At 38.8% G+C, this 18,670-nt stretch overlaps 1 protein-coding gene across 4 annotated transcripts in view; it reads right to left on the reverse strand.

The window, feature by feature from the left end:
- The window catches only part of ANAPC1 (anaphase promoting complex subunit 1), a 94,993-nt gene that overhangs the window by 54,397 nt on the left and 21,926 nt on the right, over positions 1–18,670 (reverse strand). For all 4 annotated transcript variants that reach the window (XM_058683280.1, XM_058683277.1, XM_058683279.1 and 1 more), the window contains exons 14-21: positions 16,268–16,402; positions 12,007–12,147; positions 10,505–10,565; positions 7,940–8,127; positions 7,222–7,296; positions 4,082–4,350; positions 2,756–2,847; positions 1,833–1,981 (exon numbers count right to left, since the gene is read on the reverse strand). In XM_058683280.1, coding sequence (XP_058539263.1) covers positions 1,833–1,981; positions 2,756–2,847; positions 4,082–4,350; positions 7,222–7,296; positions 7,940–8,127; positions 10,505–10,565; positions 12,007–12,147; positions 16,268–16,402 — 1,110 coding nt within the window. The remainder of the gene's footprint in view (positions 1–1,832; positions 1,982–2,755; positions 2,848–4,081; positions 4,351–7,221; positions 7,297–7,939; positions 8,128–10,504; positions 10,566–12,006; positions 12,148–16,267; positions 16,403–18,670) is intronic.

The raw sequence follows: 18,670 nt of genomic DNA on the forward strand, positions 1-18,670 counted from the left end.
GGAGGTGGGCACGGGAATGAGTTAAATGGGTGATGGGTATTAAGGAGGGCACTTGTTATGATGAGCACTGGGTGTTGTATGTAAGTGTTAAATCATTGAATTCTACTCCTGAAACCAGTATTATACTGTATGTTAACTAGAATTTAAATAAAAACTTGAAACATACATACATGCATATAATAAAACAATTCTGAAAAAGAAGAATAATGAAAAGAGGAATCACAGGGGCGCCTGGGTGGCTCAGTCGGTTAGGCGGCCGACTTCGGCACGGGTCATGATCTCGCGGTCTGTGGGTTCGAGCCCCGCGTCAGGCTCTGTGCTGACGGCTCGGAGCCCGGAGCCTGGAGCCTGTTTCAGATTCTGTGCCTCCCTCTCTCTGACCCTCCCCTGTTCATGCTCTGTCTCTCCCTATCTCAAAAATAAATAAAACGTTAAAAAAAAAAAAAAAGAAAAGAGGAATCACACAAAGCAATTTTAAGACTTACTATACAGCTACGGTAACGAAGACAGTGTGGACAGCAACACAGATCAACAAACTACAACAGACAGCCCAGAAACAGACCCACAAAAATGCGGCAAACTAATTTTTCATAAAAGTGCTAAAGCAATACAGAAAGGATAGTCTTCTCAACAAATGGTGTTAAAAATAACTGGACATCCAAATGGAATAAAAACCTCAACCTAAATCTCACATCTTATTAAAAAAAAATTATCAGAATGGATTCTAGATCTAAGTGTAAAGCAGAAAACTATAAAACTTCTGGGAGAAATTAATTGTGAACTGAAGTTAAACAATGAAATCTTAGACACCAAAAGTACTCTCCATAAAAGAAAAACTGGGTAAACTGGATGCAACAAAATTAAACATTTTGCTCTGCAAAAGAAACATTAAGAAAATGATGAGACAGGACAGCTGCAAACCAGACAACATTTATAATCCATATAGCTGAAAAAACCTCCCATCTAGAACTCTCAAAACATCATTAGCCATCAGGGAAATACAAATTAAAACTACAATGAGATACTCCTACACATCTGTCAGAATGGCAAAAATTAAAAATCATGACCGGGGCGCCTGGGCAGCTCAGTCAGTTAAGCATCCAACTCTGGATTTCAACTCAGGTCATGATCTCATCATTTGTGAGTTCGAGCCCCACATCAGCATCTGCACCGACAGTGTGGATGGAGCCTGTTTGGGATTCCCTTTCTCTCTCTCTTTCTCTGCCCCTTCCCTGTTCGTATGCATGCTCACGCTCACGATTTCTCAAAAAAAAATGCACAAACTCAAAAAAAACTAAAATAAAATAAATAAAAATCATGACCATACCAATCACTGACATGTAGAGAAAATGAAACCCTCACAATTGATGGTGAGAATGGAAAATGGTACGGCTGCTCTGAAAACTATATGATCATTGATCTCACCGCTGGGTATCTACCCTTAAGAAATGAAAATTTATGTTCACACTAAAACCTAGACATGAATGTTTACTGGAGCTGTATTCATAACTGCCAAAGACTGGAACCAATTCAAATATCTTCAACGGGTGAATGGATAACCCATGTGAAACATTCACACAATGGACTAGTACTTAGCAATTAAATGCAATGAACTGCTGACACTGGCAACACCTTGGATGAATCTCAAAAGCATGTGGGAATTTTGCAGGGTGATGAAACTATTCTGTGTCCTAATTATGGTGGTGATTACATGAATCTATACATTTGCTGAAGTTCACAGAAATGTACACAAAATGAAAAAGTTAAATTTTTTGTGTAATTTTAAAAAATTAAGTTTAAAAAAAAAAATAAACACGTTAGGCAATACATACCAAGACTACAAGTCTACTTCTTTCACAGATTCCGGGGAGGTAAGGATAGGGCGGCATTCCTTCACCCTTCAGACAAGAACTCACCCACTGATAGATGCTTGGTGGCTCAGAAGTAAAAAATGATGGATGATGCATAAATCCTGTTTGACCTTTAGAATTAAACAAATGTTTATAAAGACACAAGACTACATGAAGACAATACCATTTTATTCCACAGGGAAACTGATCAACAGAATCTATCATTTGGAAACAATCAGAATAACGTTTTCCCATATTCTCCAAAATGCTTCATGTTTTCTGCCACAGTAAATAACGGACTATACTATAATATGTAGAATCTAAATGACTACTATTTTATCCCATCCCGCATTGAAATTTAGCAAATCCTTGTACTCAAGGCATATAAAGAATCTAACTAAAATTTTCTGCCCTAATCCTTATGGTGAGAAAACAAGAGATATACCGAGGAGTCCACTCTAACAAGTGGGCCCCAATCTTGAGTCTCTATAACTCAAGGTTTAGGATAAAAGAGCGGTAATGGAAATGTTCTATACTTACACTATCCAATACGGCAGCCACTAGTCTGATGTAGCTACTGAAATGTGGCTAGTGCAACTGAGGAACTGAGTTTTCAGTATGAATTAATTTAAATAACATGGTTGGTGGCTACTAATTGGACAGATCTAGGGCAAAGCCTCCTTAGCACTTAGGGATGGGTAAAATTTTTCCCACACACGAAAATTAAGTTATCTCTTACTACCAGTCAGAGATCAAACAGTACAAACTGAAACCTACTTAGTGGAAAGATACCACCTCTGACTTAAGAGACTAATGGTAAAAAATATATCTTCGGCTATTCCCCCAGAAAGATACAAGCAAAGTCACTCACTGTTTAGAAAAACTTTAATGGCACAAACACTTACCTTGATCAATTGTGCACACTTGTCCAGTAGTTCTGACAAGTGTTGGGTAATCTCTATAGTAATGATCTACATAAGGCTCCAATTTTAAATCCCTAAAATAGTAACACCATATAAAAAAGAAATCACAAGAAAGGTATTAAAGTATTTTCCCCCATAGAGTTAGGATTCACCAGTTCAACCTTTCAGTTTAAAAACTTATGACAAAGAAGATCATCAAATCTAGAGTCTTTTTATTCTATTTCTGGACCTGAAAGTGTCCAGTATGACATATGCAACCCAAACTCCCTTTTGTTAGATACATTTTATGGGGGTAAAACTAGTTTCTCCTCTATTATTCATTAGTTTTGTAATCTTCGGCAAGTTATCTCTATGAACCTCAGTATTTTCTTCTAGAAAGTAGGGAAATTCCCACTCGGAAGTTTTAAAGATCAAATAATATATATATGTAAAAAACACCTTTTATAAAATGTAAGACACTATAAAACATTATTTATTTCAGAAAGTCATGATTATGGTTTGGAAATCATTTCATTACAAAAAGAATTTCCCATGACAGTCATGATTTGTCATAAGAGAAAGCGACCATCAATTAAAACTGCCACATCTCAGAAAACAATCTCGGAATCTTGAGGAAGATCAGAGAAATTAGAAAATCTACTATAATCTTAACTCAGAGGTTGACATTTCAATTAAAATTCAACTTTCTATATCACCAAGGGTTACAAAGGCTGAAACAACACCTAAATGTGACCTTTAGAATCCAGTGCCAAAAACAATCTTATCATGGATACACTACAAGAGTCTCAAAGACAGGGATGATGACAGACTGAGACAACAAAAACACAGCAAAAAAAGCCCACACCAGCAAACAACATTCTTGTTCTTAGAGACAATTCTGGACAAGTTTCCTTATCAAATCATAACACCTACAATTTACATATGTTAACTGAGATCGTGTTAACTGTATCTCCAATTTGATTGTCGGTATTATTACAAAACAGCCAGGTGTTATTATAGAACTTCCACCACAGTGTAGCCAGTCATCTTGTCAAAACGAAGAGCTGAGCACATCACATCTGCTGTTTAACATAACTTTTGTGACCTCCCACTAATCTTAGGACAAAGACGAGGAACCCCATTAACGGCCCACAAGGTTTTTTCACAGCCAGTACCTTCAAACGTTTCTGTGGTCTATAGAAAAAGCTCTGGTTTCCTAAAAAGGTAGACTTCAGAAATTTATTTTCAAGGTTCCTCTATGATATTCATGGCTGAGATCAAATCCTCTAAGGACCTCTTGGCATTTTCTAAGCTACAAACAATATTTACCTTGCCAACTGAACAAGAAGGCCAACAAGTGAACGGATTCCTTCTCCCATTAGAGTATTCAACTTCAGCTCCTCGTAAACAAGGTGAAGAACAAAAAAAATCGCAGGTATATGAGTAAACAGAAGTGTAGAGGAATCCAGAATGAGATTCTGTGAAAAATCTTCATCCTTCATCTGTGAAACTTCCAAAGGATTCAAACATAAAGATCTATTCAAAAGATGAGACTCAACATTCTGGTGGTAGTCTGAATTCAGTAAATACTCCCAGTCCTGAGAAAAATGAAGAAGATGTTAATTTTTAAATAACACCTCCTCGTAAGGCCATCATTAAAACAATTCAAGTTCCATTTTTACATTAAGTTGAAAAAAAACTCAGAATACTTAAAAATTAGGATCCACATCAAAATAAGCTAAGCAACTTCCAGATGCCAGTAACAGACATTAAGACAAGCCACTTCAAAACCCATTTGAAAAAATTTAGTCGTGCCCTTTGAGGAAAGGGACTATGGAGGAAGAATCCCACTACTTACATAGAGACTGACAAAGATCAGGTGATTAGGTGATTTCCTATGAAGCAAAAAGAATGAAAGGCAGGAAGTGCAGACAGGCAAGTTTAGTGACCACTACACTTATCTGTGTTTTGAGGGGAGAAGTCTACTTACATCCAGTTAGTGTATTTTTCTATGTTTATAAAATGCTGGGGCTAGCATTACAGCCTAATAATCTTATATTCAGACTGATTGTGCTACATTTTCCAAGTACTGAGTCTGTTTTGGTTTCTACTTTGATTTATTGTATTGCATTGACAGAATATAGTTTATGCTATTTTCAGGTCTTAGAATTTCCTGATGCTTTTCCAAGGCTTAATACAGTGTGTTATTCTAATTTAAAAACTCTTGAACCAGGGTACCTGGGTGGTTTAGTCATCAAGCATCTGACTTCAGCTCAAGTCATGATCTCAACAGTTCACAAGTTTAAGCCCCACATCAGGTGAGCTCAAGTCCCACTTTGGGTGAGTACAAGCCCTACTTTGGGTAAAAGCACAAGCCCCAGATGAGCCCCACTTCCCTCTCTCTCTCTGCCCCTCACACACTTATACCCTCTCTCAAAAAACAAAACTAAATGCTTGGACCAGATAGAGAAAGAACAAACCATAAAAGTAAAACATGCAGGGGCGCCTAGGTGGCTCAGTTAAGCATCTGACTTCGGCTCAGTTCATGATCTTGCGGCTTGCGGTTCAAGTCCCACATCAGGCTCTGTGCTGACAGCCTGGAGCCTGAAGCCTGCTTTGGATTCTGCATCTCCCTCTCTCTCTCTCTCTCTGCCCCCCCCCCCCACTCAAGCTCTTTCAAAAATAAACAAACATTAAAGAAAAAACATTTTTTTTAAAAAGTAAAAAAAATTGATAAAATGAGTAACTAAAATTTTTTTAAATCTGCTCAGCCAAAGACATTATTAAGCCACAAATTCAGAGAAAATATTCCCCAAATGTACACAACAAATAACTCATATCCAGAATATATAAAGAACTTCTATAACTCAATAAATATTTTTAAAAATCCAATTAAAAATATATAATAGATTTGAGCAGAAACTTGGCAAAGAGATGTGTTGGTCACTAATAAGCACATAAAGAAGTGTTTAAGGGGCGCCTGGGTAGCTCAGTCAGTTGAGCGTCTGACTTCGGCTCAGGTCATGATTTTGCGGTCTGTTGAGTTCGAGCCCCGCGTCAGGCTCTGTGCTGACAGCTCAGAGCCTGGAGCCTGCTTCAGATTCTGTGTCCCCCCTCTCTCTCTGCCCCTCCCCCACTCATGCTCTGTCTCTGTCTCAGAAATAAATATTTTTTTTTTTTAAATTAAAAAGAATGGGGTGCCTGGGTGGCGCAGTCGGTTAAGCGTCCGACTTCAGCCAGGTCACGATCTCGCGGTCCGTGAGTTCGAGCCCCGCGTCAGGCTCTGGGCTGATGGCTCGGAGCCTGGAGCCTGTTTCCGATTCTGTGTCTCCCTCTCTCTCTGCCCCTCCCCCGTTCATGCTCTGTCTCTCTCTGTCCCAAAAATAAGTTAAAAACGTTGAAAAAAAAAATTAAAAAAAAAAAAATTAAAAAGAAGTGTTTAACATCATTAGTCATCAAGAAAAGGCAAAAATTAAAACCTAAGAGAAACAACTTTATACACAATCAAATGGTTAAAATTAAAAAGACAACTACAAATGTTGGCCAAGATAAAGAACAAGAGGAACTCTCATATGTAGGAATGTAGGAACGTAGGACAACAAATTTGGGAACCAGCAAGGACCCAACGATTTCACTATGGTATTCATCCATAAGAAATGAAAATATGTGTCCACAAACACTTGTCACTGAATGCTGGTGGCAGCTTTATTCGTAATAGTCGAATCACGGAAATAGCCTAGGTACCCATCAGCAGGAGAACAGATAAACAAGCTACAGTATGTGCATGCTATTCAGCAATAAAAAGGCACAAACTGCTGAGCTCTGCAACAACAGGAACGAATCTCAAAAACACCATGCTGAATGAAAGAAACCTTATACCAAAGATTATGTACCACATTATTTCACTTATATCAAGTTCTAGAACAGGCAAAAATAGCATATACTGGAATTCAAATCAGTGGTTGTTTCTAGAGTAAGGGAATGATTAAAAATGGCCCATGCAAACTTTATGGAATAATGGAAATGTTTTAAGTTTTGAAAGGGGAGTGGGTTACATGAGTACGCATTTGTCAAAGTTGATCAAACTGTAATAAGATCTGAGCATTTCATTTATGTAAATTATACCTCAATTAAAAAAATTTTTTTGAACCACTAAGAATACATGGAATCTAATATGACTGAGAACCTAAATTAGAGGATTAATTAGCAGTAAAACATCTACAAATGCAAACTCAAATCATGGACCATTATGCATGCTCAGTAATTTTTAGATGATCATTAATGACAAAAGTAAACGAATAACCACAGAAAACAGAACATATCCTGCCCTTCAAAATAAATGTTATTCAGTATTAAAATAAAGCAAAAGGTGTGAGAAATGTAAATCAATAAGAATACCACTTCTACAGACTATAGTACAAATACCCACAAATTAATTTTTATTAGCAAATAATAATAATGATGCTTACATCATCAGATCCTGTCTCAGAAGGCCTTGCTTTTTTGGGTGCAATGACTGGGGAAAGTGATCCTTCAAAGTCAAACTGAAAGATAACCCCAAAAGAGAAGCAAATTCATATAAATGTATCATTGTCAACTGGTCAACTTAAAGAATTTAGAAATCAGTTTCACCAACTATGGAAACTAATTGTGCATAATGAAAGAGAATAGATACTTGGGGTAAAGCGCTCTAACTCGCCCTCAAATCAAACCTTCCTCCCCACAGACCAAGCAATTTGTGTGTGAAAACAATCTGGGCTACAGAGAACAAAAATAAGCCACAAATCAGAAGACACAGTCTAGACCCAGTTTTGAGCAAATCACAAGTCTGTGATTTCTCTGTGATTCAGTTTCTACATTAATAAAACCAAGATGATTACTACTAATCCTAGCATAACTTGTAGTCGTTTTATAAAGATGAAATGAGAAATTATAGTCAAACATGCTTTACCACGTTATAAAAACTCAATAATTATAATTACTAGTAAAATGTTATCATTAAATATTAAATGACATTTGATTTACCATATAGTAGACACAATAAGCGTTAGTAGTATTCCGTTTTGTTAAAGTATACCTATTAGTAAATTGATCTATGTACTCTAAATATTGTATTACCAATTATGCAAAAATTACATTAGTAATAACAGAATAACTCAGAAAAAAAAAACAATTATGTATACTTACGTTTCGGGTCCATGCTAAGCGGTCTGTGTTATAACCCATCATGTTCATGAGACAAGTCACAAATAAATTCCACTCGGAGTGATAACTGGGTCCTCCCGGAGCACTGTGGACACTGTACCACTTGACAAGCATCTGAACAGCTATTTCTTTTGGCAGGATGAACTTAATTGCTTGCAAACATGTTTGCACTATTAAAAGTAAAGAATAATTTTAGTATGCTTCCCATGCAGGCATTTCTTTTTCCCTTTGAGTAAGAAAGTTTTCTAACTACTTCTGTGTAAGGGCCAATTACTCTGAAAAGGGAACTGTCACTAAAGACCAAGAGGGAGCAAACATTACCTTGCCGATCATCTGAAATTTAAAACAACTACTAAATTCAACAGGACTTCCAAGAGGTCTCAGGGCACCTTTCCGCGTGCTAATTGTGGACCAGAAATAGAAAACCTACAGTCCAGCTTACCTGAGACAAACTGATTTATATTCACTGCCCGGGCAATTATTAATAGCTCCCCATTTTGATCTCAAAAGATTCCAGTTTGGGGCACCTTGGTGGCTCAATCAATTAAGCATCCCAAATTTTGCCCAGGTCATGATCTTAGGGTTCATGAGTTCGAGCCCTGCATCAAGCTCTCGGCTGTCAGCACAGAGCTCGCTTTGGATCCTCAATCTCCCCCTCTCTCTGCCCCTCCCCCACTCGTGCTCACTCGTGCTGTCTCTCTCTCTCAAAAATAATGAATTTTTTTAAAAATATATTCTAGGGGCGCCTGGGTGGCGCAGTCGGTTAAGCGTCCGACTTCAGCCAGGTCACGATCTCGCGGTCCGTGAGTTCGAGCCCCGCGTCGGGCTCTGGGCTGATGGCTCGGAGCCTGGAGCCTGTTTCCAATTCTGTGTCTCCCTCTCTCTCTGCCCCTCCCCCGTTCATGCTCTGTCTCTCTCTGTCCCAAAATAAATAAAAAATGTTGAAAAAAAAAATTTTTAAAAAAAAAATAAAAAATAAAAAAAAAAAAATAAAAATATATTCTAGTTTGGACAATAAAGATCATTCTATCAAAAACACAATTTCTACATGAATAAGTTCATATAAAATACTGCTTAAATACTTCAATAAATATGTAATATTCAATATATGCCACCTCAAATAGCAATGCTTACCTACCGTTAAACAGTGTTCTGCATGAGTTAACATTCCTGTTAACCAAAACTTTGTAACTTTTAATTATTTCTGACACCATTCAATTTATAAACATTCTACATGTTTTTGTCTTAAATAGATCGGTTAATACTACATAATTTCTACCTTTCTTATGGACTCCACACCATTGGATAAATATCAGTTACAGTGCTCTGCTGTCCTACTACTGCTGTGAAGAGACCTGGGTCTGCTTTTCGTATCAAGTGCCCCCAAACTACAATGTTTTTGCATTCTCACATCAAAAGAGGATCGTTTTCTTCCTTTCCCATTGTCACCAGGCCCATCCTCAGCAGCATATCCTTTTTCTCATCAATTTACTATGTGTGTATACATACAGCAAAAATTAGAGTCAAATAGAATAAATGTTAGAAAACCAAATAACCACGTTTGTCATGGTTGAATCCAAAGTAAGTGTAAACCAGATACTGCCTGAGGAGCTGAGGACACTTAAAAGCACAGAAACTTACTGACTTCTGCTTGGCTATAACAGTAAGATTTTACTCTGTTTTCATTTAGTTTATTTAATCTGTTATTTGTTTTTATATGCTTTGTTTAGGCTTATACTTCCAAGGCACATAACCTTGAAATTACTGGCTAAATACCCGAAAAGCAAGGTATCTCTACACCTATTCATAGTATCATTTTACCACACCAATGACAGATATTTCCTAAAATGAAAAAGTCATTCTAACCTACTTACCAAATTCCAGAAATCACACACAATCTGCCAATGCTTTGCTTTGGCACTTAGATTTTGGAACCAATAGATGTTGTGAATTTTCTTATACGTTCTTTTCTTAACTTACAATTATTGACAAATCCTTTCAATCCTGAGGTTTTCTTTACTATTCTATCTTCAGAAATATTCTCCACCTAGTATTTTCCAAATTGTATTTCAGTAACAATTTAAGCAGACTCCAATTTTATTAAAATATGTCTGACTGTATTTTGACAGTATTAAGTCTTATTCAATTAAGGCAATTACGTTAATTTCTCAATTTATGTAAAACTGAGAGATTTATTTTATGATTAAAAGCCATCACATAGGACAAAAACTATTTTAGTTGCTTAGGTTTCCCTGTTTCTCAGATTTTCTTGCAAGAGGCACGTCCATATATTATAATCTCACCACATGGCATTCTTCCACCTAAAAATCTCAAGAGAAAAAGAACCAGTGTACCCCACACAGAGTGGACACTGAAAAATGCTCCCCAGCTCTTCACAGCTTCTCTGCAAAGTGAAAAATTCAATCCCATAATTTCAAAAACAGCAAAATTTTTAAAATCCCAATTACTATTACAAATCAGCAAATACTACAAATCTCACCAATCAAACTGAGAATACATGGAAGTGAGGTCTGACCTCAAACATACCTAATTCAGAGGTGGCAATTTCAGGAATAGTAATCCTAACCATGGAGCCGTTACTCAATTCCTAAGGGGAAAAATGGAAATAAACAGGAGCAAGTAAATAGAATTTGTGCATTCTAAGTCTTTGAATGTCTTAAAAATGCTATGCTTTGTAAGACTGTTTGCCTATCAAAACAAAATTCAAAAAATAAATGAAAAACAAATATTTTTCGAAAAAAAGAAAAAAAAAGAAAAACAAATATTTTTAAACAGAACTGAATACTTCCAAATTTCAGAAACTATAAATGTGCTTATTTAAAAACTATTTCCAAGGCTCCTGAGTGGCTCAGTTGGTTGAGCTTCTGACTTCAGCTCAGGTCACAATCTCTCAGTTCATGAGTTTGAGCCCTATTACATAGGGCTCGCTGCTGTCAGCGCAGAGCCCGCTTCAGATCCTCTGTCCCCCTCTCTCTCCCTCCCCCCACCTCTCTCTCTCTCTCTCTCAAAAAAAAAAAAACCAAAAAAACTTAAAAAACATTTCCAAAAGTTCTTGTTTTAATGAAATGTCTAATTTTTATATGCTAAGAGTCACTATCACTGCAAATTAATTTTTAATGAAAAGACAAAAGTCAATAGAAAATTCAACTGTTTGAACAAGATCCATTTTCAATAATTTTTTAATAATGAAACTTTAGAAAAACTGAGAATTACTTTAAAGTAAAAAGGTACAAAAAATAACACACTGCAAGAGATTTTAAAAATCATGAAAAAATGCTTTCATTTTTCAGATAAAATTCTGCATTCTGACAAATATGAAAGGAAAGTCATATTTCTTTTTAATTTTTTAAATATAATTTATTGTCAAATTGGCTGACATACAACACCCAGTCCTCATCCCAACAAGTGCCCTCTTCAATGCCCATCACCCATTTTCCCCTCTCCCCCACGCCCCATCCACCCTCTTTAAGAGTCTCTTGTGGTTTGCCTCCCTGTTTGTAACTATTTTTTCCCCTTCCCTTCCCCCATGAACTGTTAAGTTTCTCAAGATCCACATATGAGTGAAAACATATGATATCTATCTTTCTTTGACAGACTTATTTCACTTAGCATAATACTCTCCAGTTTGATCCACGCTGTTGCAAATGGCAGGATTTCATTCTTTCTCATTGTCAAGTAGTATTCCATTGTATATATAAACCACATCTCCTTTATCCATTCCTCAGTTGATGGACATTTAGGCTCTTTCCATGATTTGGCTATTGTTGAAAGCACTGCTATAAACATTGGGTACGTATGTCCCTTCGAAACAGCATACCTGTATCCCTTGGATAAATACCTAGTAGTGCAACTGCTGGGTCGTAGGGTAGTTCTATTTTTAATTTTTTGAGGAACCTCCACACTGTTTTCCAGAGCGGATGCACCAGTTTGCATTCCCACCAAAAGTGCAAGAGGGTTCCCTTTTCTCCACAAGGGATAGTCATATTTCTTAAAGAGCTACCTAATCTTTTTAATACAAATATACTTACCAGAGTTACTCTGTTACGGACAGGGTCTCTTATAGAATGAATGTAAGTTCCAAGCTGCTGGAAAGTACAATCCTCATTATAGAGAGAGTCATGAAGTTTAGAAGAATCCCTCAGTTCTGCAACTGGGGAGAATAGAACAACCTGTAAAAAGTCATAAATACAACACATATGAAGTATTTTTGCAGGAATTAAGGATAAAGAAAACTTTTTTTACACATGGTCTACCCAACAATTTTACATAATGATTTAAAATCATTCTGCTCTAGATACGATGAAGTGCCTCTCAGCTGGCAAAGATCCTCACCCAAAGCAACTAGAAAAAGTCAGTAAAATAGCAAAACATCTGATCAACAGGACTGGAGAGCTATGGAGACAACCCAGACCTGAGGGGCCAAGATGTAGGAGAGAAAGAAGCGAGTCGCAGGGAGGTAGCCCGAAATTCTTACACTGCTCTTATATATACACTGCTCTTCCCGGTCTTGGCATTTGCAGTATCTAGCGAGGATTTGGTAGGGAGTATGGATATGTTGAGTGTGCACTGAAGGGCACCGCTAAGAGGAAGAGGAAGCAGCAGCACTTGTGGCAATCTTACAGGGCTAGACACGTAGACTGTAACTTGGGAAGCCAAGACAGAGAGGACTTGAGGATCTAAGACCCCAGAGAGAAAGGAGAACAATGAGAAAGCAAAGAAACAAGACAGGTACAAAGTGTTATTTCCTCTACAGACAAATATTTGTTCTGAAAATATGAGAACATTTACTTGCTCGATTGTAGATATTCAAACAAAAAACTTAATTGATCTTAGTTACTCATTACATGCAGTCCTAACTACTGACCCTTTCTATGTCCCTATAATTCAAATTACAGGATATCTCTAAGTGAATACCTTGTCAACACTGACAGCCAATCAAGTATATTTATTAAATACAAGCTTCTACTCCCACAGCTGCCACAAAAACTGAGTTCTGTTGGTCCTGAATCTAAGTCTGGTGCACAGTCAACCAGAGATGTGGAAAGCCATTGGCCAATGTGTAATACTGTGATCTTGTCACCTCATGGCTACCACAAAGACACTAACCATCACAGCTTAATGGAATTCTAAGAAAACTGGGAACAATTTTACATTATAAAAGACAAAAATTCTTCCAAATCACACAAAACTCTGACACTTCTCCTGCTCCCTTTTGAATGTTCCACAAATGTCCTGGCTTAAAGGGAAAAAGCTCCACACTACACATATTTAGAAAATAAAACCAGAACCTAAACATTAACTGACACAATTAACTGCTGGTACCACACTTCATTTTGAACTTCCCCTACACATCTGCACCCAAATGTCTCTCAAATACAGACCTCCTTTCTCCAGGCTTCTAGGTAAGCATGGGTATCCACCTAGCTTGCTCAGAGAACTCTGACCCTTGTTCCCCAGCACGTCTCCCCAGCACAGCACAAAAGCAATCTCTGGCAGACTCTGCCATTTCCACTTCTCCAAATCTCTTATGTCACTCCCCTCCTTTCCAATATGCTGCCATAACTCCAACCCTCTTCCCACCTCCTGAATGAACACAGAAAACACTCAGAATTTCAACGGTCTATCTTCAGTTCAAAGACAAACATCTAAAACACAGATCCTGGGGTGCCTGGGTGACTCAGTCGGTTAAGCGTCCAACTTCAGCACAGGTCATGATCTCATGGTTTGTGAGTTCGAGCCCCACACTGGCACTCTGCAGTCAGCACAGAGCCCGCTTTTGATCCTCTGTCCCCCCGGAACTTTCTTGCGCACGCCCTCTCCCAAAAATAAACAAACATCCAATTAATTAATTAACAAATTAAACACAGATCCTAACATTTATAATTCCATCCTCAAAAACCTCAAAAAATCTTCTGGCGACAGCATTCAGAATAAAAACCTTTTCATCCTCTCTGCCTTTAAGAGCGTGTTAGTAAGAGTATAAATCAAGCTCTAACATTTACTAGCTATATGAGTTTGGACATGTAACCTTCTTATCCCTCTATGTACCCATTTGTAAAATGGGGACCAGTATCTTCCCAACAAACCCACTCTGAGGGATTAAATGAGTTTATACATAAAAAACACTTAGAACAGTGCCTAGCACATAGACTCAAAAACAAGTTATTATTACCCACTCCCTACCCTACCCCACCCAACAGGCTACTTGTATGTTTTTGTTTTTTTGTTTTGTTTTATAAATGAACTGTTTATGGGGTGCCTGGGTGGCTCAGTCGGTTAAGTGTCCAACTTCGGCTCAGGTCATGATCTCACAATTCGTGGGTTCGAGCCCCACATCAGGCTATCTGCTGTCAGCACAGAGCCTGCTTCGGCTCTTCTCTCTCTCTCTCAAAAATAAACATTAAAAAAATAATAAAATAAACTATTTTTGAGAGAGGGAGAGTGAGAGTGGGGGAGGGGCAGAGACAGAGGGAGACAAGGGAGCCAAAGCAAGCTCTGCACTGACAACACAGAGCCCAATGCAGCGCTCAAACTCACAAAATCAAGAGTCAGATGCTTAACCGACTGAGCCACCCAGGCTACTTGTACTTTTATAAGCATTCATTCATTCCACAGACTGGAGTCTTGCATGCTACTAGATAGAAATATGAATATGAAAAAAAAAAGAAATATGAATATGCATAAAAAATCTTCAGCACTTACCTGCCTCCACACCCATGCCTATATGATTCCTCTTTACCCCAAATACACCTTTCCATCTACAGATATCCTACTTATCCTCAAGGTCCAAACCAAGTCAGACACACCTCTCAGATAGAAGCCTCTGGTTCTGCCACATCAACCCATCAGGATATAACTCCCTATCGGCAAACCTGCTGTGCTACTCTCTCTTCCTCATTTGTAAGTCTCAATACTCTGCCTTAAATTATCATTTCTCATGCAGACAGTACGTCTGTTCCACCCAAATCAATTTATGAGGTTCCTAGATGAAAAAGAATGTATTATTTTCATCTCTGTAGTACCTTCCACATCACAAAGGAGGTCAATATGTGTATTGAACCATCTGTGTTTGAAAACATATATATTCTACAAGTATTAGCTAAACTTCCAATTCTGTCATTTTTAAAACAGAAAAAAACCATGGGAAGAACTAATATTTTTGACCAAACTTCTTCAACATTTCTTTTCTTTAAACATTTATTTAGTAAATAGACCTACCCTATAACCCAGCAGTAGCACTGCTAGGAATTTACCCAAGGGATACAGGAGTACTGATGCATAGGGGCACTTGTACCCCAATGTTTATAGCAGCACTCTCAACAATAGCCAAATTGTGGAAAAAGCCTAAATGTCCATCAACTGATGAATGGATAAAGAAATTATGGTTTATATACATAATGGAGTACTACGAGGCAATGAGAAAGAACGAAATATGGACCTTTGTAGCAACGTGGATGGAACTGGAGAGTGTGATGCTAAGTGACATAAGCCATACAGAGAAAGACAGATACCATATGTCTTCACTCTTATGTGGATCCTGAGAAACTTAACAGAAACCCATGGGGGAGGGGAAGGGAAAAAAAAAAAAAAGAGGTTAGAGTGGAAGAGAGCCAAAGCATAAGAGACTCTTAAAAACTGAGAACAAACTGAGGGTTGATGGGGGGTGGGAGGGAGGGGAGAGTGGGTGATGGGCACTGAAGAGGGCATCTGTTGGGATGAGCACTGGGTGTTGTATGGAAACTAATTTGACAATAAATTTCATATAATAAAAAAAATTAAAAATAAATAAACATTTATTTAGTTTTGAGAGACAGCGAGACAGAGCATGAGTGGGGGAGGGGCAGAGACAGGGGGAGACATAAAATCTGAAGCAGGCTCCAGGCTCTGAGCTGTCAGTACAGAGCCCGACACTGGGCTCAAACTCACAGACTGTGAGATCATGACCCGAGCCAAAGTTGGACACTTAACCGACTGAGCCACCCAGGCACCCCTGACCAAACTTCCTTAAGGAAGGCGCCCCTTCCTTAATTTGGGGGGGGGCGCCTCGACAGCTCAGTCAGTTAAGCATCTGACATCAGCTCCGTTCATGATCTGGCGATTCGCGAGTTTGATCTGTGCTGACAGCTCAGAGCCTGGAGCCTGCTTCGGACTCTGTGTCTACCTCTCTCTGCTCCTCCCCTGCTCACTCCCTGTCTCTTGAAAATTAATAAAAACATTAAAAATAAATTAAAAATAATAAAATAAAGTAAAACACTATTAATTTTTGACGATACCTAGTTCATTACTTACCTCATCCAAGGATCCAAGTAGTTTACTGAGAGGCTTAGGAGTACTGACACTGTCAAGTGGAGTGCTAGGCCGAGGCATTGTGTTAGACATTGTCAGGGAAGGAGCTGGCAGCCCCGGAATGAAAACCTTTCCCACCTGTAAGCAATGAAAAGATGTGGACAAAAATACTGGCTTTAAGGTATCATACCCTTAAACAAACTGTTATGGCACACAAGCATATATTTCTTTTGACATACCAAATTTTACACACCAAACGTGACTAAAAAACAAAAAGAATTAAAATTTTAGTAATGTATTAAATTCCACCATCCAACTACAAATATCTTGGTATCATTTCTCTTGGTCTGATTCCTTCTCTTCACTACTGATGACTTCCTTCTGGCAGGAAGGAAGATGAATGCTAATATAGTCACAACGTTGTACAAAATTCCATATACTATGCATTTCCCTACCATATTGGTGGTAGAGACAGCAGGGACAGTAAGCTTTCAGAGACTATAAGCAGTAATCTTGTTAACTACATCTCCAGGCAGAGAATGGACATCAATTACTTTCAAGGGGCTAAAAAAGTGGGCTGAGTGTTGCTCCAGAAATTAAATCCAACATAATCCAAACTGTGCTCTCGAGCTCATAATGTGCCTTCCTTCATAAACTCTCAAGTATTTCTTCTTCAAAAAACTTTATCTTAGCTATCCATGGGGTTCTCAGGAAAAACACAACAGAAATTCACATCCACACAGGCTGAAAATTCCCAACAAGCCTCAAAGGAAATATGCAGAATTTAAGTGAAATTCTAACAATATCCATATATGTCAATATACTACTCAAAAGCTAATAAAATTATAAACGTCACCCAAGCAAAATCTTCAGGATTAAAAACCAAAATGAGAGAACCAGTATATATAAAGTTTTTAAAAAGCTATGGGGTCGGGGCGGGGGGGGGGGGGGGGGGGGGCACGCCTGGGTGGCTCAGTCAGTTGAGCCTACAGCTCTTGATTTTGGCTCAGGTCATGATCTCATGGTTTGTGGGTTTGAGCCCCACTTTGGGCTCCAAGCTGACAGTGCAGAGCCTGCTTGGGATTCTCACTCTCTCTCCCTCTCTGCCCCTCCCCTGCTCACGCTCTCTCTCTCTTAAAATAAACAAACATTTTTAAGAAAACTTTTCAAATGTTATAAGAGACCTCACGTTAATGAAAATACGGAGTAAGCACGTTCCATGCTATTCCTCCCAGTAGTTACAACAGAATCTGCACAAAATTGTTAATACAATGGAATACATTGGCTAGGGGCCAAAGAAACAGGAAAAACCTAGGATGATTCCCTAGGCATTTTTGTTTTTTTCACTCTTTCCATAAGCAGGTCTTAAGCTCTCAAGGGGCCTGCAACCCAGAAATGGCCACAGGTGCAAACCAAGAGGCCCCAGGTAAACCTTGCTCTTTTTAGACAAAGTGTCAAGAAAACAGTGACCAAGCAAGACAGAAACATCTTCACCATGCCTGCCCCACTCCAGGAAAACACTAGGAAAAAAAACCATGGCCCTCAGGCTCCTCCTTATCAGCAGCTGTGGTCTGGAGACTAAGAGCAGAGTTCTACTGTTCCCTCTGCAGGTGGCGTCCCTCCCCCAGCATAGGGACAGTGAGCCAAGCCTATCTTGCATGGCTGCCCTGCATAACTAGGTGGTATCTCCTCCCCTCCTCATCAGGCACTGTAGGGGCCGAGACTGTGGACAGAGTGCTGCTTTCACTGCCAAGAGGCAGCCCTTCTGCACCTCCCCAAGGTGTGCAAAAGCTATGAAGGGGGAGGAGCACTGGCTTTCATCCTTATTCTACAATAATAAGGCAGCATACCTCTCCCCTTCCATCATCCACAGAAATTGTGGGTGAGGCACTATGTTCCATCCCCACCCTGCAATAACACGGCAGTAACTCCTCTCTGTCCCAACTAGGAAGTGAGGAAAAATGGAAAGGAAAGAATCAGAGAAAAGGATTTCTTAAATATGTGTATGAAATCCTGTGCAGGCCTCTGAGTGAGCCATGTGTGAAACTGGCCAACAATGACACCGTAAAAGATGTGATAACTAAACACCGATCTGTAACACCATTCAGTTCTCAGGCTGTCCTCTGGGTAGCAGAGAAGTTGGTGCTGACCACAATCTCATTAAGACAACTGACAAAAGGGGCGCCTGGGTGGCGCAGTCGGTTAAGCGTCCGACTTCAGCCAGGTCACGATCTCGCGGTCCGTGAGTTCGAGCCCCGCGTCAGGCTCTGGGCTGATGGCTCGGAGCCTGGAGCCTGTTTCCGATTCTGTGTCTCCCTCTCTCTCTGCCCCTCCCCCGTTCATGCTCTGTCTCTCTCTGTCCCAAAAATAAATAAAAAACATTAAAAAAAAAATTTTTTAAATAAA

This window comes from Neofelis nebulosa, chromosome 9, assembly GCF_028018385.1.
Source record: "Neofelis nebulosa isolate mNeoNeb1 chromosome 9, mNeoNeb1.pri, whole genome shotgun sequence".
Taxonomy (NCBI): Eukaryota; Metazoa; Chordata; class Mammalia; order Carnivora; family Felidae; genus Neofelis; species Neofelis nebulosa.